Source organism: Ptychodera flava, chromosome 10 (assembly GCF_041260155.1).
Source record: "Ptychodera flava strain L36383 chromosome 10, AS_Pfla_20210202, whole genome shotgun sequence".
In the NCBI taxonomy this organism is placed as follows: domain Eukaryota; kingdom Metazoa; phylum Hemichordata; class Enteropneusta; family Ptychoderidae; genus Ptychodera; species Ptychodera flava.
This window is the reverse complement of record NC_091937.1, coordinates 41,139,150-41,163,831: the sequence shown is the minus strand read 5'-3', so window position 1 is coordinate 41,163,831 and position 24,682 is coordinate 41,139,150. Positions and strand designations below refer to the sequence as shown.

The 24,682-nt window shown below is 35.9% G+C and overlaps 1 protein-coding gene across 1 annotated transcript; it reads left to right on the top strand.

Annotated features, from left to right (window-relative positions):
- Positions 1-166: 166 nt before the first annotated feature.
- LOC139142814 (baculoviral IAP repeat-containing protein 8-like) lies at positions 167-10,036 on the top strand. Its single transcript, XM_070712979.1, has 5 exons — positions 167-1,735; positions 2,572-2,759; positions 6,605-6,623; positions 7,657-7,962; positions 9,268-10,036. The coding sequence occupies exons 1-5, from the start codon at positions 1,381-1,383 to the stop codon at positions 9,471-9,473; spliced, it is 1,074 nt and encodes a 357-aa protein (XP_070569080.1). The 5' UTR covers positions 167-1,380; the 3' UTR covers positions 9,474-10,036.
- The last annotated feature ends 14,646 nt before the right edge of the window (positions 10,037-24,682 follow it).

Here is a 24,682-nt window from a genome sequence, read left to right as displayed (position 1 = left end):
CTGCTGCAGCACCAATGAAATATTGAGGAAAATTAAGTTTTTGACACCAGTCATAGTAAATCATATTCACAGATTCATATTCATAGGTATGTGGAATTGAAAAGAATTTCATCAATTTAAGCTCATACACTCTCCTTTTTTTTGTTCCATTTCTCTCATCAGGTGGAGAATTTGGGTGGTTGATATTAGTGTGTACATTGACCTAGTGACATTTTGTTTCTGCAATTTGACCACTGGGGTGTGATAGTGTTTGTTATTTGAACACATCATTCCGCAGTGAACTATTTATATCAAAGGGATTGTCATCTCTTTGTTGTTAGCTTTGTAAGGCATACAGTACAAGATATTACTCAACATTATATTATTAGGATTTAACTCAATCAATTGTATCTCCAATACTCCTGCTGTTTTTCACAAGCTTGTTTTATCTCACAAATCACAAGTCTCATTCGAAAGCATCATACATATAGTTAAAAACATACAATTATGGATCAAGAGGGAGGAAAGGAAACCTGTCAACTTTTACGTTCTGGTCATTCATCAGATGTTCATATTGGAGATGATGATGCGATGATTTTGTCAAATGCTGATGGGTTTAACTCAGAAGATGCTCTGCAAATTGGTAGTGGCAATGAAATGATTTGGGGGGCAGTTGGAGGTAGTGAGGAGAAAGAGGGCGAAACATCCACATCTACGAATGGAGCTGCTGAATTTAAATTTGTTGCTGACATGGCATCAGAAGCAGTGAGATTGGCATCATACAAGTCATGGCCACATTCAGTGCCAATAAATCCAAGTGCATTAGCCAGAGCAGGTCTTTTTTATACAGGAAAAGATGATGTTGTGCAGTGCTTCTCATGTGAAGGTCAAATGAAAGACTGGAATATGGAGATACAGCCATGGGAGAACATAAATCATTATTTCCAAATTGTGCATTTGTCAAAGGTACAGACAGTAGAAATGATCCACTGATTAAAGATATGAGCAGATTTGCACACCTTGATATTAGCTCATCTCAAAAAGAAAATGAGGATGATGACAAGGGGAAGGGTGGTGCCAAGGAAAATACAGGGGTAAAAAGGGAAAGAAAAAGAAAGGGAAGAGAAAAAGGGCAAAAAAAAGCAAAATGATGATGATGACGATGATGATGATGACAGCTCAATTTTCAACGTGGAAGATGATCCTCAGTTCAAAGAAGCTAACAGAGTCCTTAAAAGTGAATACAAAAGATTATTAACTTTCATCTACTGGCCAAAGAATGCACCCGTTTTACCAGAAGATTTGGCAAAGGCAGGATTTTACTACTGTGGATCAGATGACAGAGTGCAGTGTTTTTGTTGCTATGGTATTTTGAAGAACTGGCGGCCTGGTGACTCAGCAATGAATGAACACAGGAAATACTTTCCATCGTGTCCGTTTGTTAGAGGGGAAGATGTTGGAAATGAGCCGATGAGATTGGTGACAAGGCAGGGCAATGTTGATGATACTCCAGTCAAGCAGACTTCACGAGATCCAAACAGGGTGGAGAATTTTCAGAACCAGCAGCAAAATCAACCACCACGGAATGTTTATGGTGCAAGTAACACTGCTGCCCCACAAAGATCTCAAACCCAGAGTCAGCACAGACATCCTGAATATGCTGATGAGGATAAACGCATGGCTACTTTCAACCATTGGCCATCTTCTGATATTGTATCATCACAAGAATTATGCAGAGCTGGATTTTACTACACTGGTAAGGAAGAGAAAAGATTAATTTTATGTTTTGGTGTCAAATATAGCATGAAAAGTATTGGTTTGCTGCGGCACCTATTGTTTACCAAGGGACAAATATTAAGGGTACTTTGCATTGTTGTAACAATGTGTAGAATAGATTTGTAGCATTTTGATTTGCTTGCCAAGTTGTTTAATTGGTTGGATAAGTAAAGAGGACAATGCTGGGACATCAGGGTTCATGGCCATATCAAGCTGTGTGTATGCTGCAGAAAACACAAGAGAAAGATAGAATCAAGGGGAGAGAAGTTCAGGGTTTGAAAAATATAGTTATTGTCAGTGTGCCCTGTAAGAAACATTGATTTCCAGAAACTTTACATCAGTCTGAGGAACTGTGGAAATTCCTTTGTATCAAGCCATGTAAACCATTTAATTTAGCCAATGTTACATGTGAACCAAGTATTTGCTTGCGTTACAGGCAATTAGTGTGCATCATATTGGCGTAGAGGCCACACTTATCATTGTACACACATTTATATGCCTCTGAAGATGTAAAATTAGTTTCTTTTCCAGAGTATTTGAACGGGCAACCTGCTGTACTTGCTCACCTAAAAAAGGAACTACGGTCCTAAAACCACTTTTCTGCATCCTCCACCTTAAGAAAGGCTGTGACCTTCCTCACTGGCAATCTCTGTAAATGTTTTAGTTTTATACGATTATTTACAAGCAAATTGTGACATAAGGAAAGAAGTGTTTATAAATCAAATCATGCAGAACACCAAATTTTATTAATTTTTCAGACCTGTTTCTTTTAATATTAAGGTGTGTAATTTAAGGTGCAACTTTTGATTGATGCAGGAATCAAAGACAACGTCAAGTGCTTTCATTGTGATGGTGGACTTAGAAATTGGGAACCAGCAGATGAACCTTGGACTGAACACGCAAGATGGTTTCCAAAATGTGAATACATTTTGACGGAGAGGGGAAGTGCTTTTGTCAATTATGTGACTTCTAGATATCCCCGTGTACCAAGTTCCAATCCACAGGTCTGTTCAACTGATTTACATGAGGTGCTTTTTCAAATCTTACCTTCAAACAAATGAAAGTAACAAGATGAACACCATATTAGCCATATTTTTAGCTATGCAATGTGGATCTCATCTAATAGGTGGATGCGTGGCGTCGTCTATCGTCCGTCGTCTGTCGTCCGGCCTTTGTCTTCAGTCATGCATCATTCATCAACTTTTGACATTCCAAGCTTCTTCAAAACGGCAAGTCTGATTCCTTTAATATTGGGAGTACAGATCCTCAGGGATGACCTTAATCAGATGTGTTCAGATGAAACTATTCGAATTTGCATTTTTAGGCTAATTTTTAGCTCACATTCAGTATATGTATATCTACCCCAAAGAGAGCTTATATGGTAAGTCGGTGGCGTCTGTATGTATGTATTTTATTAGTATGTATGTGCATGCGAATGTTTGTCCATCCACATCATAAACTCCAAAATTGCAGCACCTTCTATCTCAGTATTTGGTGTACAGGTGCACCCAGGGGTGGAGATGTGAATTTGTTCAAATGAACATGTAAGTGTCAAATTATGCAATCGAGGTACAAAAAGTTGCTTAAACTCTGTAACCACAGGCCAGATTAGGTTGATACTTTGTATACGGGTTCTTTACTGTGACTTTAGATATTATTTGTTCAAATTGTGGTGAAATGTTTATAGTTGTATTTTGGGGACATTTTTCCCCTCTTGGTATAACAATCTTCTACTCTGAAACTGCTTGTCCCATTGCTTTAAAAACTTGGTATGTATGATGCTAAGGTTGGCCTCTGTTAGATATCTTCAAATTGTGGTGAAATTTCATATTTGTTTTTTAGGGCAATTTTTCCCTCTTTTTGTCAAAAAATCTTTTTCTCCCAAAGTTCATGTTTGATTGCTTTGAAACTTGATATGTATGATCCTAGGAATGACTTCTGTCAGATTTGTTAAAATTGTGGTGAAATTCGAATCTGTGATTTTGGGGCATTTTTTTTGCATTTTTGGTCAAAAAATTTTCTCTGAATGCAACCTTAGTTGAGTGTCTTCAGATTGTGGTGCAATTTTTATATTTGTATTTTGGGGGTAACTTTTCCCAATTCGGTCAAAAATCATTTTCTCTGAAATTGCTCATCCGATTTATTTGAAACTTGGTATGTTCCCAGGCGTAAACTTAGTTAAAGGGAGGCCATCGTTGAACTCTGCTCAAAGGTTGCCAGGGACCCCTACAGCCTATGTAAATACTGTACGTTAGCGATTGATGAAAGTTAAAACATGTTTGATAACAATGAATGTAGTAAAATTTAAATGTTGCAGCTATGTTTTCATGATGCATCTGTATATCATGCATGAAATACATTGTTTATAAACAAGAAAGTCGCACACGCACAGTTCTGAGGACAGCCTCCCTTTAAGTGTACTCACTCTGGCCTACCACATCGAACCAAATGTGAGCCAATTGATGCTATGTTTGCTATTTTAGGCCAAAAATCCTCTTCTCCTTAATGGCTGGTCCCACAGCTTTAATATTTGGTATACAGGTCCCTAGGGATGACCTTATTCAGATTTATTCAAATTGTGATAAAATATATAAATTTGTATCTTTAAGGCAATTTTCGTCAGTTTTTGTCGAAAATCTTTAAAAATATCCTTGAAAACTGCAGGTCAGACAGCTTTGATATTTGGGATATAGGTCCCTAGGGAAGACGTATTTCAAATTTGTTCAAATTGTGCAGATATATGTAAATTTGTATTTCTAAAACAATTTTGTCATGTAGGGTCAAAAACAAAACTGCTTGTCTGATAGCTTTTATATTTTGTATATAGGTTCACATGGATGATCAAAATGTGATATATTTAAGTTATGACGAAATCTGCAATTTTGTATTTTTTGGGCAATTTTTGCCATTTTTGGTCAAAAATTTCGTTTTTTCCAAAAAACATTCATATGATAGCTTTGATATTTAGTATACAGATTCCTAGGGGTTATCCTAATATGGTATTTTCAAATTATAATGAAATCTTCAATTATGTATCTTTGCAGCTATATTTGCCATTTTGGTAAGGCCATCCTGAAATGAGGTATCAAAGATTTCCCCCTTCTTCATCACTACATGTATCACAAATAGTACGTCTCTGCGGAACACAGTGGAGCTCTATCGACTGCCAGGTTGCTTGTATAGTGTGCACACTTTGTTTTGCCGTACTGATTAGGGGCCGTCGATAATAAAAGTTGATGCATGCCAAACGTAATTCATTTTAGGGGTAGGGGGTAAAAGCTCATTTTGGATCATAAGGATTTTCCTCTATAGTTTTTGAAGTGCGACTTTGCAGTTAGAACACAATACTACCTTCACGTTCATGGAGAACAGAATGACAACAAAATAGGGAGACCGAAAAGACATAAATATGAAATAAAACCTGTATACTTTTTCAACGTGAAACACGTGCATGAAACGTTTTCCAAAGTGTGAAATACATTAACCCTTTTCCTGCCAAGTCCATATTTCACCATCAGGTCAAGATGGTTAAAATTAATGAAACACAACATATTCCATGTGATGTATTTTAACATAATACTGTACATTTTAAAACTGTTGAAAGCATAAATACTGTAAAATTGATTTTTATGGACTAAAGATGCTATAACATACCAAGCAAGTGGGTTGAAAATACTTCATGTTTTGGCTCAATACCGCTTTTTAATAACTTAGCTGATGGGGAAGTGATACTGTCTGGCAGGAAAAGGGTTAAAACGTTCTGTGTCTTAAAAAGTGAGACGTGTAAAGAGGAGGTTTATAATTTATGTGCACTTCCGGTATTTTTTTCATGGGCGTGCGGATCGGAGAGTTACATGTGCATGGGTTTGTCAGAAACGGCATCATAATATGAAATTGATTTCGCATAAGAACTTTTTTTGAGGGGGAGGGAGGGGGTTTCACGTAAAACGAAGGAATTACGTTTCTTGTTTGTCAGCTTTATTATCGACGGCCCCTAAGAGGACTTTCTGCCACTTTCAGTTTCCTTTTTGGAAAATCTATCCAACAAACAAGGGTCAGATGATGGAGAAATGTCAATTTTTCTCCCAAACTAAAATTGGGATATTTTGCAAATGAGCAATTGTGTTTTCAGTGTTTTGATTGATTAGTTTACATTTCCTTTGACCATCAATCATATTACAGCAGTGATATGCTGTCCATGAAAGTTTCAAAATAATAAGACCCAGAAGATAGAGTGATACCAACATTGAAACAAAGAGTGTGAAGATAAAGCAATACCAACATTACAACATTTTTGCCTGTTGACCTACATGTACACCTTTTATCAGTATGTCATAATGACAGAATTTTGCAGGTAAACACATAAGATAACAGAATGGTCAAAGAAAGGTTTTGTTAGTTCTCACGGACATTGTCCAGGCGGACCCAATTATTACAGGACTCTATACTCTGCAAGAACTTGCAATCAAAGTACCCATTAATAAGTGGGGACTGTGTCATCAACGATGACTTGTTATACAATAATTTCATACCAGAAATGCTTAAAAAGATGAAAAGATGCACGAGTTTAGCTAGTTTCACAAACAAACAGAACTTTTTGCCATGAAAACAATTGCATTTGTGTTAAAAGTAATTATCAGATTACTATCTCAAACTTGCTGTGGTGAGAAGTCAACTTTTTACCCACAATGTATTTCAATATCATACAGTTCGACCCCTTAGCTCAAGGCAGGAGCTATTTAAGGTAGCAAGAATTGCATTGCCACATTTTTGGTAAAGATACAAAGTGTTTGTGAAATAGATGAAAATGACAGACTTTTTGTCTTTTTATTATTTCCTTGTATTTCAGGCTTCGGGCAGAGGACAAGGTAAATACAAATCAAATTATAAAATACAAAATACCCAATACCATATCTTTATACTCTTCCACAGTTTTCATTAAGCCAAATACCGACAGTTTAGGATTCAAGGCTGTTCTATATGTTTAATAGAAGTGGACATATAGTTCTGAAATCATAGTCACAACCATGCATTTGTGTATTCAAAAATTTAGACATGCCTACAATTTTAGGATACAGTGCAGCACAGAAAAGAGCACCATCAAATTGTAGAAAGAAGGATATGTGGACATCTGATATTGAAACCATAAAGTGATGCCAGGTCTCTTGAAAGGTGTACACAAGTTGCACCAAACATGAAACAATGTTAGGGTTATGGGTGGAAAAAGTTAAATTCTAATGTTATAGATGATATCTGATATCATTTCTCTAATAAATGTGCCATGCTGAACATTCTTGTGAAATTTTTAATTAAAGTGCAGTTGTTGTCGAGCTGCACTTGCTTGTGAGAGTGTTCCCCCTTGTTAGCACTTTAATTATTGTCCATGGGAGCTTTGACATCGCGGATATGGGCCTCTTAAATTTGAATAATAGGCCTTCGCATCGACAAGCTTACATGAGAGTGACGCAGAGACATAACCTGTACAGCCAAGGGCATATCTGTGCAGGTGGGCTGTCACTGATGCAACCAGTCTTGCTGGTTGCATCAGTGATGGTTTGCTTGCATTAAGTCGAATGCCTGTGTGTACAGCTATGTTTGAACACAGTCGTCGCTTTCCAAAAGTGCATGCCATTTTGCAGAACTCCTCAAACTCCCTGCATGGACATGCTTCACATCCTGTCTTATGTGCGCTAACTCCACTACGGTACAATTGCAGGACCTAGGGTCTTCAGTTGCTGTCACCTGCATCTGAGGACTGCTTCAATTTTGCTTAAAGCAAAACGGTCTTCTGTAATCACAGGGTTTGTGGGCAATATCTTAGACTCATGTTTATTAACAAACACAGTGCGTGGTCACAGTGCAACGACAACCGTGCTTTAAGTGTCACAATCTCATCATCAGGCCGACCCCAAGTTAATGATGTCATGAGGACTGATCTGGTGCAAGTTGTTCTGGATATGGGTTATGGAAAAGAGCTGGTGAAGAAAGTGGTGAAGAGACGAATCAATCAAACTAGTGAGAGTTTCCGCACTACTCATGATTTGTTACTTGCTGTGTGGGATGAAGAAGAGAAGATGTCTCGTAATAGATCACATTCTGACGCCCAAAGTGATGAGGAGGAGGATGATCAAGAAGATGATAAACCTGGTGATGGCGCTGCAGCAGACCCATTTAGATCCAACAGTGAAATGTCTTCGTCAGCATCAGGTCAGTTTTGTATCCTCTGTCTTTACTGATTTTGGCTCATTGTTTCCAACCAAACAAGTACATAGTACATGAAAAGTTTATTTCAGATAATGAAAGATAATGGCTAGATGGAATATAGTAACAAAGACTTCAAGTTTATATTCCATGTACTAATAGAAAACAAGAGTGTATGATTCATTTCAGATCTGTGTCACAGTCTTTTTCCCAACACTCCTGATTAATGAAACATTTTAGGGATCTTGTCAAGAATCTAAAGACTAATCAAATTAATGAATAAATTTATTATATACCACTTTCTGTTGTATGTTGGTCTTTCCACACTATACCGTACACAGTATCTGTATACAGTACGATGTAGGGTACACATGATTTAATGTAAATCTTCCATATGATTCTTCTTCCAAGCAGGGCCATTACATGTAGTGCCATAATACAACCACTGCGTTTGTGAGGTTCTTACATTGGCCCTATAATTTCATTACATATAAAATTCCCGTTTCTACAATTCACATGTCTATTGTATATATTTAGCTCATATTGGTTTTGTATATAAATACCAAAAAGAGCTCATATGATGAGTCGGTGGCGTCTGTATGTCTGTATATTTGTGGGTATGTATGTGCGGATGTATGTCCGTCACACGCAAAGGCTCCCATACCGCCAAAGCTACCATCTCAGTATTTGGTGTACAGGTAGATGCATGGGTTGAGATATGAATTTGTTCAAAAGAACACGTCAGTGTCGAAAATGTGCAAATGAGGTAAGAAAAAGGGAATTCCGGCAAATGTGCAGGACGTGATTGCATGCCAGTGACTTGAAACAGGCAAACTCCACTGACCTTGAGTCATTTCCTGTCATTGTTTATGAACTGTTTAACATATTAACAGACCTGCTCAAACCATAGACAGTAGAGGGGAGGAAGACCGTCAAACTAAGAGGGGCTTGCTTTCTTTCTGCTATGCATGTTGCTAAAGTTGACCTCCAGTACCTAAAGTTTCAGACCTTAATTACTTTTGTCCTTCTTCTTTTTCCGGTTTAAATATTTCTTGTTGTTTTTCTGGTTGTACTGTGCAGAAATCATTGTCATAACATCAACGTAGAATTTTCCTGCACTGAACAGATAGAAACAGCATTTATTGTTGATCTCTGGTACCCATACTGGTATATACCAATTCTGATCAAATTTGAGCGACACCGTATAATTGCAGTATTTTTATAGGTTGCTGTAGGCCTCCTCAAAGTCTTCCAAGTTTTGCCAAATTTATGTGTTATCTGAACTCAATTTCGTGTTTTTAACTCTAATAGCTTTAAATTCCCCGGAAGACTTACAGCGTGAATTGGAGACTCTGCGAGATCAGAAAACATGCAAAGTTTGTATGGATCGTGATGTCTGTATGCTGTTTCAACCATGTGGTCACTTGGTCACATGTGAAGTGTGTTCAGCTGCCTTGAGAAAATGTCCCATCTGCAGAAACAACATTCGCAGCACACTCAGAACATACATGTCTTAAATCTGAAACGCAAGTATTTTTGCAAACTCTCAACATGCCCAAGGGAATGCAAATTGAAAGGGGATATTAAACCTTTAAACCTGGTCTCAATTCCTCCAATTACCAGGTTCAAAGGTTCAATACCTGCAAAACGACGTGTTTCAGTAGAACTTGAAGGACACTTCAAGAACATGTTCTGCAAGGCCATAACTCCTGAAGAAAATGTTTCATGATGACATTGACATGCCAATACAATATATTGTTTCATACTGAAACATTTTCAGCCTGCAGAATTGTATGGTCAGAGGTGTCACAATTTCCATCCCACATCTCAAACCTTTCCTGCACTACTTCCCTTTCACAAGACATGTGCATGTTATGTTAATACCACAACTTTTCTGAGGAGAAAAAAATATTTTAAATTCATGGCAGATCCCAAATAATCCAAGTACAGTGTTTTCATTCCTGTTGTTTTGTCTATACAATATATGTTTATGAAAAAGCATTTTCAATGTCAATTTAATGATCCAGTCATATATACTCTTGTTAACCAATGTACTAGGCTTATGATGAATAATGTGTATTCTAACAATTATGACATAGTTTTCTTCAAAATTTGCTGGGTTGATTGTGAAATCAGTATAAACATTTGGATTAGATCTGGAAAGACCAGTAAAATAGCAACTGTTTGTTGGTATGTCATCCTTCTCATGAGCTTATTATTTAATAGTTGTTTTATTTCAACATTGTTATCTGTTGAATCTGTAAAGCCATTCACTACCCTTTACTGTAAAGAGTGGCTGTTGAAATAAAGTTAACGATTTCTATTTGATTAACATTTTGGAATTTCCAGTAATTCACTGTTTATAATGCAAATTTGTCATTGTGTAGAAGAAAGCTCTTGTACGAAAGGTTTGAGATGTGCCAATAGAAAGAACAGCATCAGCATGTCGTGTTATTGTTAGGCAAGGGAAGTATTGTAATACTAAAATACAGAGTTAATGATCGCTGTTTCTTCAACCCTTCACCAAACTAACTTGCCTTCCATCAAACATGGTTAACATCACTGTAAGTCATCATCAGATTTATCATTATGGGACAATGTAATCGTGAAGAAAATATTTCCAGATATAATGTATGGAAACGTAGAAAACTACATACACAGCACAGAGAAGAATCAAATGCTATTTCCTCCTTCAGTAAAAGGAAAGGTATTTAATTTCACCTTTTAGATTTCTTCTTCAATTCTAGATAAATGTACTGTGGTTGGTCAATTAGCCACTGTCAATTGAAGAATAAATACCTTGAATCGCATTGGCTGTCTTTTTTGAGGTAGTTGTAATGTAGTTTTCTAATATGATCTAGACTCTTATAATGTGTAAGAATCCTAGTCAATACAAATTTGTGTGAGTGTTGCGGCTAGACCTACATGTGCAGTAGATAGTTGCCATCATAAGTGAATTTTGCAGGAATCATCCTTTTTCAAGTTTTTGTGTTCACTTTTGGCACTTTGAATATTTGCCATCAAGAGGAGAAATAAAATCTTTGTGATTTTGAAAAGGGTAGGTTATACACATCTCGAGATTTGTATTTGTGGCTGTGTCAGAGCTTTTCAATATATGGGGCAGCAGTTTGATGTTAAAAAGTGGTTTTGTGGCAAGTTTGTTCCAAAAATGATTACTTTGATCGTATTGTTCCTGGCAGGTATTTAAGGTAGCTATATACCAAATAGACACTCAATTATAGAAGTCCCAAACCCCAATAAAGAACATATTTTCTGAAAGCCCTCATATTGGGGAATCCAACCATGCAGAGTACACAGTCATTATTTGCATAATAGTCATGTAACAAGCATTTTGCTGAACCTTCCAAAAATCGATTTTTAATCCCTTTAGTGAACATACTGCAAGATTTCCAGTTGAAATTTCTGTATTGACAAGCCTTAGCAATACCCTTCAAATCCACATCTACGATTTTTTCTCCAAGTCTCCATTCAAATTATATGGCACAACAATTACAATTCCTCGCTGACTCGTGTTTGCAAGGTTATATCTGATTGGTCGATTGTCACTATTCACAGCCACTTAGGGAGTCTATTGTATTGTTTTCATTATATTGGTAAGATTCAGCCACCCAATTGGATAACAGCTTCGAAATCGCTGCGAGTCGGCCCCAATTCCTTCAAAAGGACCGTAGTCTAACACCTTCAATAGTGCATAACATGAAAATAAAATCATATAAAGGATATAGCAGACAAGGATTTGAAGGACATTATCAGGGCTAGTCAGTGCACAAATTTCAACTGGAAATCATGCATTGTATTCGCTAAAGGGATGAAAACCCGATTTTTGGAAGGTTGAGCAAAACGCTTGTCACATGACTATTATGCAAAAAATGACTATGTACTGTGTAGGGCTGGATTTCCCAATATCAGCGCTTTCAGAAAATATATACTTCATTGGGGTTTGGACTTCTATAACTGAGAAAAAAATAAAAACTGAAAGTGCCTATTTGGTATGTAGCAACCTTAATTTAGTGTAATCAGCAATGCTGTTGTCCATTTAATTCCTTCACGCTTGATTTGAATTGTACTATCCATTATTGACCTTTATTAATGTAGTTGTTAATAACTTAGTATTTCTTCAGATGAGGAAACTCTCTAGGAAGTTTTTTGTGAAAAAGCGAATGTTTGAACAATTGTGTTTCTTCTCTGCATTATTGGTTGTAATAAGTGCCAGCCCTGTAAAGTGAAAATATTAAACTTAAAATCAATATGCAAAGTTGAACATATCAGATGGGTTGTTGTCCATGGTTGTCTGTCGTCAGGGCCACAACTGTCCCGGCCATCACTGATGTATGTTAATGATCACAGGTTGGACTCTTTTCCTCAAAAAAAAACCAACAATTGAAAGTATATTCTTAAATTTGCTCCAGATTTCTAAATATGTCTTATGGTCATTAGTATTTCCTTCATGGACAAACCATCTCACATCTATTATCTACTTTATCTTAAATAGAACTATATCTGCAGCTTGTTACGTTAGTTGGATTATAGTGTCTCATGAAAAAATAGGTATGACGTTATTGTTATTCAGATTTGTCTTATAGATGAGCATATGCTATATGCAAGAATTGTATTCAGCTACTTTAACCTCTAGAGAGGTAAATGGGATGAATGTATTAACACACTTTAACTGTAATTTAATGCATGAATATCAGAACATCGAATTTTTTTTTAGATTTTCAAGCCAAAAATCTACAAAAGGTTTAAAAAAATATTTGATAAAAAGTAAAAAGCTAAAAAATAGACAGTATTTGACCTTTATCATCAATAGTTTTCCCCACTCTCCATTATATTACATATATTTTCTTCAACAACAATAGTACTTTAGCATAATAATGAATAAGTTGCAAAGTATTCAAGAATGTAAGAATTGTTAGACTTTCATATCCGTGTTGCCACTTCATGCCCTGGTGTTTACATCTACCCTGATTGTTTAAGCAAAATGTTATTCTTTATCTAGTTATTTCAAACAGATAGTAATCGGTGTAGGTGCATAATTTACTTTGTATGTTACTGTAGTCTGTACAAAGGAGAGAGCAAACCCAGGTTGCACTTGATGGATCCTAGAACTACTGTCATTGAAAAGCCAGTTGTTGTTCTGAAGTTGAGGCTGTCCTGTATGCAAAGTTCAAAAACTGATAGCTCGGTAAATGCATGAAACTAAACAACAATTAAAGTAAAAATAGATCAGCACTGGGTTTGCTCTTCCTATTTGACTGATTTAAATATATTGAAACAAATATTTGCATATGTGTTAAAAGGTAGAACCCACAGAGAAAAAAGCACAAGTTTAAGGTTTAAGCAACTTTGTAGTGCACTTTATGAGGTATTAATTAATAAGGAGTTTTTTGTGAAGTATACTATTATACAAACAGATCATCAGTTGTTAGTGAATATGGAATTTTTTGAAGTATAGTGTATATGATCAGTCTATAGTAGAGGTGGTGTTAATGTTAACTGCAATGCGTTTGTTTCAAGTATATCTGTAGTTCTTCTGGTATAACATTAAGTGGCATGGCAATAGTATAGGCTTACAGTATTTCAATTCATATATTAATCTAGAGTATCCAATTTTCTCTCAGTAGGGTTGATACATCTTTTTTTGGAGTCAGTAAATATTTAATAGTACTCTAGTTATTGTAGTTGTGTAATGCTTTGTATCAAGATTTCAAGGATTGATGTTTAGTTTGGTGTTTGCAGTTTCTAAAATTATACCCAATTTTCAGACAAGAGATGTACTATTAGGGTCCATTACTTAGAGTGAAATAAGACATTACGGTATGACAAAAAGTTTGAATCTTTTTAAAGGTCTTACCGGTACTCTTTTATTCATTTAGAGATTGTTGAAAGACTCTTTGGTGAAGGTAGAATTGTACTTAGGTGAAGGTAAATTGGTATTTGGGCTGACTCAGTACATCTTACTCATTCTGCAAAAACTCAATGTAACACATTAAAATACTACCATATAGAGTGTGTGGTTTGCTGAAATGCTGGATCACAGTTTTTGACAATGTGTCTAAAACCTTTTGTAGACGCAATAGCATGCTGAAATTTTTGCATTGTTGCAAGAAACAAAAGACATTCACCAGGGATATGCCAATGTGCATGCTTTGAGTTCATCAACAATTGTCTACAACGGTACTACTTCTACTGGTTTTAGTCAAATTGTGTTTTGGGTGGTTCAGCAAATTATGTATTTGTGGTGAAATAAAGTACTTGAAACTAAAACAAAGAATTGATTTTTCATTTCCTTGAAAAAGGAACAGCATCCTTGTCTGTTCATTTGTTGCAAAATAAATATTGGATTAGTAAAAGCTACCAGATAGGACAATCATTTGATTCAAGAAAATCCCCTCAAGGGAGTTGGCAAATGGTCCTACAACCTTGTCCAGTCACTGATGGTCATACATTCAGTGTGCTGTGCTGTTGCCCCAGATTAGTATTCAATGGCCAACTGGATAAGTCGAATTGTAAAATGTCTTTGGTTTTACTTATAATTGACCAGACCTTTAGCAGAGCAAGACTGGATATTTCAATTCAAAGTGTCAATCTGACATTATTTTGCTGAGCGTCAAACCGACATTTTGCTCAACATCAGCACTGGGAAAATTGTGCAGGTAGAATGATCATTGACACAAGTGATTTGACAGTTTCTTGAAACAACACTGAATATTGCATTCCAATGCAAACATAAGTGCTTTTATACTTTTGAATATTTATGATATCATCATGCCTTTATCATAGTCAATAATGAAGCAAGTGCCTTTGCCCATGATGGATGCATAGCATTACTGGGATAGCAGTAATGGTGACGCTTGTGCCATGGAAGAAAATCTTATTGCACAGACTTAATTGGCATGTGCATCAAATCAACTCCCAGCCTTCTTAGGCAGACAGCAATGTGAGCTATTGTGTATTTGCATAAGGCCATAACTCAAGGAAATTGGATGAGTGGGGATGCATGAATGGACACAACGTTTGGTATGAATATTTGAGGATTTGTAAAATGCTCTACCAGGTGTCTATATACCCCACCTCTTATTACTCCCAAAGATATAAGCACAGGGCGTTGTCTACATGTCCGTCCCCAGGGGTGGGTAGGTGTTTCGTTGTATCGCTAATAAAGAATATATTCTACCAACCTTTGGTATTTCGGTCTTAACTTAGCACTGCCCTTGACAATCTTGCGTATACGTTTTATCAACATGCTGCGTCTATTATCTGATGAGTTTGAGTGCCTAATTAGCCAAAGTAATCAAGGGTAAATTACTAATCTGTGGACGCTCTCACCAGATTATCACCGGATTAAATTTGACAAAGTCAATAACGAACGCACCAGCAAGGTATAACTGGTGCGTTCGTTGTTGACTTTGTCAAATTTAATCCGGTGATAATCTGGTGAGAGCGTCCACAGATTAGTAATTTACCCTTGATTACTTTGGCTAATTAGGCACTCAAACTCATCAGATAATAGACGCAGCATGTTGATAAAACGTATACGCAAGATTGTCAAGGGCAGTGCTAAGTTAAGACCGAAACACCAAAGGTTGGTAGAATATATCTTTATTAGCGATACAACGAAACATCTACCCACCCCTGGGGACGGACATGTAGACAACGCCCTGTGATATAAGTGATCAGTATGTAGCATCTTTGCCCATGACACTTCATTAGGGCTGCCTCTCATTTGCAACATGGTGTTAAGTTGCCATCTCGTACAACTGACTCTGAGCCTGGGGCAGCATGCAAGGTGGTGTTACTGATTGAGTCAGTGTTGAGGGTATAACGATGTAGGACTTAGACGATGGGCTGTAGAGAGTCCATGGTTATGGCAATTAACATACCAGTTACTTAAAGTACAATTATTTTGGCAGTAAATATTCTGATATATTGCCAACAAGTGAATTCTGGTATGGACTTTAATTCAAATATCAAATTATAGTTGAGCATTTTACACTTTCCAATGGCATTCTACATGTGTTGATAAGCTGAGTAGTAGGTGTCTCAACATACCTATATCAGGGAGTAACACAAGAACTTGAACTTGAGATACAAATTTGCATAGAAGTATTACCATACCAAACTTCTGTTGACAAATTGAATTTTTCTCTTTGTGTATTAGGAAGCAATCTGCTGTGAAGGTCATTGACCTACATATTAATTTTCTAATAAATCGAAAGCCAGACCAAGGTTTAATGGTACTTTCTTCAGATAATACTTTGATAAAACTTTTCAGTGTACCAATAAAGATAAAAGTAAGGAAAAATTTTGCTTACCATGCTAATTATTGTAATATAGACGATCAAATAAATGCTGAATCAACATTTATGATAGTTGATATCCAATTAGCAATACGCTTGTGAAGTTTCTCAAAATATCCATGTTGAAAAAAGATTTGTTGAAATAGATTTCTTCTTACTGTAAATCTCTTAAATCTTTACTAAAAAAATTAGTGGAAATTGGTTATATATAGTTTAATTCTATGAAAAGAGTAAAATTTGCTTTGGTTCAAGGTAAACTACACACTGCAATGAACAATGCAGATTATTGTCCTGGCTGGAGGTCTCTGAGCAGTGCAATTACTGATGTGATATTTTGTGGAATTTTTGTGCTCCAGATCTGTACTTTTCATGACTTCATCTCTGAGGCATCTTTGAAAGATATCCAATTATTTTATGTGAGTATTGGATAGTCTGCATTACATGAACATGCACATATGCATACACACTCAAACATACAATCCTTGTATGTCTTTATACAAGACCAACAGGTGCCAAATCTCTGATATCTCTGACAACATAAGTCAAAGCAGATCTCAAGATACTTATGCACAGTAACTCGTAACATTTGGTCCCCACTTATATTTCAGTTTGCTCTTTTTCATTGAAAGGCACAATATTTATCCACTCATGTAGTCGATTGTGATTCCACAAGTCATATGAAATGACCAGTTATAATGTAAATATCAATGATGTGTTATCCCTGATAGGCATCAATGAGACAGAAGACTAAATGAATTATCCTCAGAACCTATGTGATAGGTATTAGCATCCATGAAGACAATTCTTGAATAATGTAGAAATAACCAATTTAAAGCAAATTTAAGTACCAGTTTTTTATCAAGCCATAATAATACAACTTACAACTGGACAACAACATGATTTGGAAACATACAATTTTTTTTTAGATTGGCTGTGTGGTGCAGCTGCCTTATACTGATCAGAATCTTTTCTTTGCTAACAAATCTGCAAGCTGGCAGATTTGATAAGCAAAGAGAAGCTTCTGAGTAGTGGAATTTCTTGAAAGAATTTTAACTGTTAATTGGCGTTTAAGGGAACAAAAAAGATGCCAACGTTCCGTACACAAAAGATTTTTGACACAACCTGACCATGTGGCTGTGCATATACATATGGTACAGAATGTCATTATTCTCAACATGCTGGTAATAAGTAATGTTTTGACAATCATAATTGTTCTCTTTCGACATATTTCACCAGTACATAATGCTAAAATGTAGCCTTTTTTTTCCTAATAAAAGTATGAAAACAGAAAGAATAGCAAGCAGCCTCTACTGATAGCTTGGTCAGTGATTTAATATTGTAATTAACGTTCAATTTTGTAATCATTTAATCTAAAATCACTGACTGTAATTTAAGGGAATGTGAGTCACATCTTTGTCAGTGCAGTTGAGATATCCCATTGAAATTGGTGACAAGACATTTGTAGAATATGTTAATTTATCTTGAACTTCCCCCTTTTTTGACTGCATTCAAAAGCTGTTTTCTCTGTATAGGAAATTCCAACGTCGATAATCTTGAATCATTTGATGAGTATTCAAATCGAACGACACACGCTACATTTCTAGAATGGCGATCGAAGGGGTGGACCATTTGATATCCTAGGGGGTCCTGGAAGATTTTTGGGGGGGCATTATTTTTTTTTCCACATGTTCCATTGGATGTTTTTTTTTCCCTTGTGAATCCTGGCAATTTTTTTATGCATTCTTCCTTCAAAGAATTTTTTTTTAACGCAGCGATGTTGCAAAATCAATCTGTTTATCATACATCAACGGACTTGTACATAAGGGACTGGTGAGTTTCTTTGGCCTGAGGGGGCGGGTGTTTTATTTTGCCTACGTCAAAAAGTGGCTGACCCCCCCTATTCCAACTTTCAAAAACAGGTTGACCCCCCTGCCCACGACAAAGGTAAAACAAAAAGTGGAATATAAATTGAATAATTCAGTATATATATATATATATATATATATATATATATATATAATTTTTGGGGTATATTTTAAACATTCCGTCATTCAGTGTTTTAATGAAATTGTTGTCATGTCAGTTGTAAGATAGGAACTTAAAAGTGTCAATTTAAAGTTTGAATACAGTATTTTGAATGAGCTGTGAATGTACACCACTCTTTTTATGCACAACCAGATGTCCAGAACTGTTGTAAGAAAAATGTGATTGTGAAATATTAGTGCATGTTGCTTTCTTATACTGAATTCTCATAGAGGAAACAGAAAAGTATCAGGAACTTGTCATGTTTTTCATATGAACTGCAGATTTCATAATGATTAGTACACTTTGCAAAACAGACTTTCAATTTACAGACATCAAGATATTTCTGACATATATTTCTGATATATTAATTTACTGTGCCCGAAGGGCGCGCCGAAAAATATTAAACATCCAGATATCTCTGATATATATATATATATATATATATATATATATATATATATATATATATATATATATATATATATATATATATATATATAGATATATATATCTGATGTATGAAAATCATGCAGCTGAAGGGCATGCTGAAAAATATTGTTTGATATTTTAAAGAAATGCACCCGAAGGGTGCGCCGAAAAATATTAAACATACATATATCTCAGATATATGTACCGGTATGTCTGATATGATAAAGTTTTGCACTGGGATGGGGCTCTGAAAAATATGTCTTATTATCATTCAAGTTACGCGCCCGTAGGGCGCACTGAAAAATTTCAAACATACAGATATCTCAGATATATGTATATCTGATATACTAAAGTTTTCCACTAGGACGGGGCTCTGAAAAATATGTCTAAAATAATTATTATCAATAAAGTTACGCGCCCGTCGAAAAATTAAATTGAATGATGAAATTCATGGCTAGCATTGATGCATTTTAGGCAAGTATGAGCCTGCGTCGAAATTTAAAAACACACTGATCCCAAATTGGGCATTTCAAAATAGGTGACCCCATCTCATCACCAAAGTAAAAAACAGGGTGACCCCATGAATCCACCGGCCTCCTACGCTGAAGAAACTGACCAGTCCCTCATTCCCGCTATAATGTTTAAAAGTATCTTGTGTGAATGATCATAACCAAGCCCTCCCCCAGTATATTTGCTCACACTGAGATAAATGTTACAACTTAAATCCAATTCGATACAGTTATTTCTGCCATAGTGATGAAAAGATACTGGGCCACGCCCCAAATGAAATGGGAAAATTGGACATTTGGTATATTGGAAATTGAAAAAACGGACATGTGCGTTGTTGGAAATAGAGTTTGTCAGAGGGAAATTTGAATGGCTGCAAAGTGCCATCCTCAATATACACACCTATACACATAAAGTATACATACCTGTTTCCTACATTTCAATCTCAGCCCAAAGATTTTAAATTTAGAAATAGGCCTAAAAGTTAATAATCAAGATGATAAAACCATTTGAAAATTGAAAATTAGTTCCATTTCGAATTTTCTTTTTTGAAAATGCAAATTGGTTTATTAGTTGGCCGAAATGTGCCACGGATTATAATACTTGACGATGACAGTTTTGTTACATCTTCTGAAATTCTGTCATTTGACTTGTCAGTGCAATCTGTCCATGTCGCAATCATACCAGAGAACAAAATTATTTATTGGTCAACACACAAGAGATGATATGCATGTATCTACAGAGTGTGTTCACTTATCTAAAATCAGTGAACAATTCAAAAAGCCAAATTTAATTGAAAATTAATTTCAAGAGGCTTTTGGAAAGACAAGAAGGGTGCACGGAAATGAAAAAGTTACATCCCCAAAGGTTCTTGCTGATACTGTGATAGATTTTGTTTTCTCCCACATTAGCTTGCCAGGTTTTTTTTCATAAGTCATCTAAGGCAGAATTTTTTTTCCCTTTCATCTGCTGGAATTTTTGTTTTTTTCGAAATCTTCCAGACCCCTCCCCCCCAGGATATCAAATGGTCCACCCCTAATTTGAATTCGAAGACTTTGAATAAGAAATAAAGAAATAAATGATATTTCTGTAGGTGTCAGACTAATGAAACACATACAGTACTTTACGCATCCATACACCATACTTGATATCTACCATTTCAATATCATTACTCATAGGTTATAGGTTAAAATACAATAAAGGTCTCATTGAAATTTGGCAAACCTGCATCTGCAGTCTGAAAGAAAGCTACTGAGGATGAGGCTGAGTGAGAGGAAAAAGGATCACGACTAGTGCGCCCTCTTTAGTCTAAGGTTGGAAATACGGTGGTTTCAGGCAAAGGTGAGCAAAGGTCAACTAGTGACCTGCGCAGAGCCTGTTCTTTCTAACTAGCGAGTGATCGATAACAAGATCTCCAAATATTCAAGTAAGTAAGTCCTATACATGAATAGAGAAACATTATTTCGGCACAGTTTGATTTCATTTCTAGACTTCATGAGTCGAGAAATATTCGCGTATAACGTTGACATGGATGAACGATTTCTGTACATGCTTTACCATGTTTACCGCAAGTGCAACTCAGCACTGGCTTCCGCAAAACATTCGTGATGTCATAGCCATTACTTGAAGTAGGTGTCCATCACACTGTACATGCATGTAAGTTGCGATTGATCTTGCTGGAACTTGCATTTAAATGCATATCTAGTTCTTGTTAAACCTTTTATCTGCAATATGTTGTAATCGACAAAATATGCAATCAATACGGAAAGTACATTCATAGAATCATACGCACTTTGTGCACTTGACGTCCCATTCTGAATGTATTGTTCTTCAACAGTCATGTCAAGGTTGTGACCCTTTTGATGGTGGTTGTTTACATTTGAGAGGATAATGACGTCACTTGTACGTGTAAGTTATCGTCCGCCTGTACAGTGTCTGCCGATGACGGTTTTCTACAACAATAATAACCTTGCTTTAACCACGGAGGTAGAAGCGAGACCTCAACTGCTCCCAACATTTTATAGCTTTGGTTTTGAGGCTTAATTTATACATAGGATCTTGATGGTTGTACGTATCCCGCGTTTAATTAATCACAGTCATGATGGAGGGACCATGCTGCTCGATGGACTATGCAGTGAGTTCTGTTGCGAGTAATGGAGGTTCTCCTGCCTCCATTGGCTGTCATTTGCGGCTTGAGCATTCGGTCCTTGCTGTAGCCTGACCCACTACACATGGCCCTCAATTATGTGTATAGCGATTGAGTAAAAAAATTTCAGACTTCAGTGATATGTTTGATATTGAGAACAATCACTGCACAAATTATAGCCTCTCCGAGCCAAGCATACAAGCAAAACTCTTGATGTAATAAATTTGTATATCAATATGAGGTAAAAACTTCACAAAAAAGTTGTGTTGTTAGTGTAAAACAAAGTGTACTCTCACCGTACGGTATGTGTGTGTCAGTTATGTTTTTTTATATTTATAAATGACGATAGTTTTAAATGAAGATCATATGAATGTTTTATGTATTTTTGATTTGTTATGCAGAGGATGTCCCGTATTAATCATATAATAATAATAATATTTTTATTGCTTGCTTGTAAATATAGAATTTACATCACATTTGTGGCAATAAAAGTGTGATACAAAAATAAGTTCAAATTTTCTTCAATAAAGATAATGTATTACAGTTTAATAATAGTAGCTAATAATAAATATAACTAGGTATTTCTTTGTTTATATAAAGTAAAAATATAATCTGCAAGTTGTTCATTAAAAGATAACTCTTGTTTTGTTAGTAGAGAAATAAGCTGATTTTCAGTATCGTCGTTTGGGAAATTGATTTTACTGAAAAGTACTTTCTTTGGACTTTGTATTTCTGACAGACTAATAAAAAGTGTTTTTCATCTTCAATACTGTTGGTGTTACACTGATTGCAGTATCTTTTTTTTTTATACTATAATAACATAACGTATTTGATGGTATACGTACAACCAAAAGGACATTAACTTATAGGTACACTCAAGAGGGTATTTCATAATTCCCCCATGCAGTTATAAGTCCTTACTTTTGTGCATTCACATTTCAGGACAGTGTTTTATAACAGTTGATTGTTTCCATACCCTTGCGTGACCTCCCATGATTCATGCCTCCTGATAAACCATTGCATGAAAAGTGGTGACCTTTATTGCTCTATACACATACCAGCCATTCTGATATATATTCTGTCCAGGCCTTCATCACCAAAAATCAATGTTTGCAAAATTAACAGATGTCATCTTCAGGGTTCCTTTACCATTAAATATTCATATATGATGCCAAAGGTTTTCTTTTCAGAAATTCTTTGCATGAGTATTGTATCACAGCATATGCACATAAATACAATGTACTGTAGCAAATATCAGTCCCAATTTCTGTTACTCACACCAGTACTTGCATTTTACTCTGGTCGGGGGTGACCACAGTATGGCATGGTCACTTCATGAATGAATTAATTTCCTATCATAGTTCCTGCTATACTCATTCTAGGTTTACATTGTAAATAAATAAATCTGCTCCCTATGGCAATCACAAATATCCCTCTGGAAATCTTTTTGTGTGTTTGTATGATATATATACCTAATGTGTAATTTTGTTCCTGTTTTACAGATTGGCAGAATCAAAGCCATGGAGAGTCGCTGTTTGTGATGAAGCAAGATGAATTATTTACCATAACTTTGAGGAAACATAACAAGGCACCTTTGAACTCTGTCTCATTGAGAAAACTCAACAGACTTCCTTAAATTTGCACCCTTCAATATCAGACTTTGGCATGTCGCTCTTTTACACGGACAGCACAAATTTAATCTTTGACGACCATTTTCCGTCACTGTTGGACTTACTGACGGAAATCTCAAACATTGAAAATGCAGAACTTGACGGAGGCAGTCATGGATTTCACAGCGCCACCAACGACTCATATCGGTACAGGAGGAATGTCACAGCATTCAGACCAGAAAGCAGGATTGAGAATGTACCCAAAAGATCCGTGGAAACTGCTGATGCAAGTCAGACGCAAACATCATCAGGTAAATAAAGCAGACACTGATTTTTGAAAAATGCGTGTAAAATTTCTGAACAAAGCCATGTCTTCTACTTGGAAGTACAAACAGTGCGTTTTGTGCACTTATACTATATCCCAATTTCAATATGGCTATTGTTATGCAAATGACCAATGGTCTATGATTAGTGGTATAAGTGCATGCTGACTTCCATACAAATCTTTTACAATTGTGAAATCCTTTGTCTAGATTTTATCTGTAAAGCTGGTGATTACCTGGTTAGAAGCTTTGGCATTATCTATATGTGATGTATCTGTAGCAACCAACTTTCAGTGAAGGTTCAATACCCTTAAATTAATTAGCTTATATGATGGTTAATTAGATTAATAATTAAACGAGGTGTTTTCTCTGAACTTCCCTGCAAATAAAATATTGTAATTTTCTCCTTTATTGGATATCTGTAACTAGCAGGTCAATTTTGTGCAAATTTCTATTAATTATAAGAAATTTATCTACTGAGTTTGGAACAGAAATTAAAGAGTTTTCTCATTTTCTCACAATTGAAATCATGAATGCTTAGATAACTGTCAATCCCCTGGTTTGCTTTGTGAGGTCAAATCAAAAGGTTCTTTGAGCCTTGCAAATTAAAGACTGAAAATCTTGCTTCAACTTTTCTCAAGCAAAATATCAACTGTTCTTTTTCAAAATCAACTATAAAAATTGGGGTCACCATGCAAAGTTTGGTTATAGAGAAACAAATTACCCAATATGCACTGATATTTAAATTCAGATTGACCACAATCCCTTTGTTATTTCTATGGGGAAATACAATTTTTTATATTCTCAAAAATAAGCCAATGAAAACTTTATTTATTCCATAAGCTTCAAAATGAGCCCCTACAAATGGTAGACCAAACACTATCCCTCCACCCACAGATGGTGCATGGCTAAATGAATATTTTAAAAGTTTGAGAGTCCCCTAAGGTGCATATTACCCAAAGGAGAAGCTAGGGAGGGGAGAGAAAATGAAGGTAATATTGCCTTTTATGACTTTCTTGTGCATTTTTTACCTTTTTTCCACCATAGACTCACCAGAAGACATGAAAAAGGAATTGGAAACGCTGAAAACTTACATCACTTGTAAAGTGTGCTTAGATTCCAGTGTATGCATCTTATTCCAGCCATGTGGGCATCTAGTAACATGCCAACAGTGTGCTAAACTCTTACACAATTGTCCAGTGTGTAGGCAGGCCATTACCAAGTCCATCAAAGCCTACATGGCATGAAATTGCTTCTCCAGCAGAATTTGCATCTTTGCAGGTGCACACCTGGGCATTATTATAGCAACATGTCGAATATGGGCCGGTGGTAAAATATGAAATTTTGAAAGTTAGTTAAACGAAA

What these genes read in the sequence shown, in the direction of transcription:
- LOC139142814 (XM_070712979.1), top strand. Translation starts at nt 1,381, where the DNA reads ATGAATGAACACAGGAAATACTTTCCATCGTGTCCGTTTGTTAGAGGG. An exon ending in AGCTGGATTTTACTACACTG is followed by an intron (nt 1,736 to 2,571) that starts GTAAGGAAGAGA and finishes TGATTGATGCAG; the next exon opens with GAATCAAAGACAACGTCAAG. An exon ending in AATGTCTTCGTCAGCATCAG is followed by an intron (nt 7,963 to 9,267) that starts GTCAGTTTTGTA and finishes TAACTCTAATAG; the next exon opens with CTTTAAATTCCCCGGAAGAC.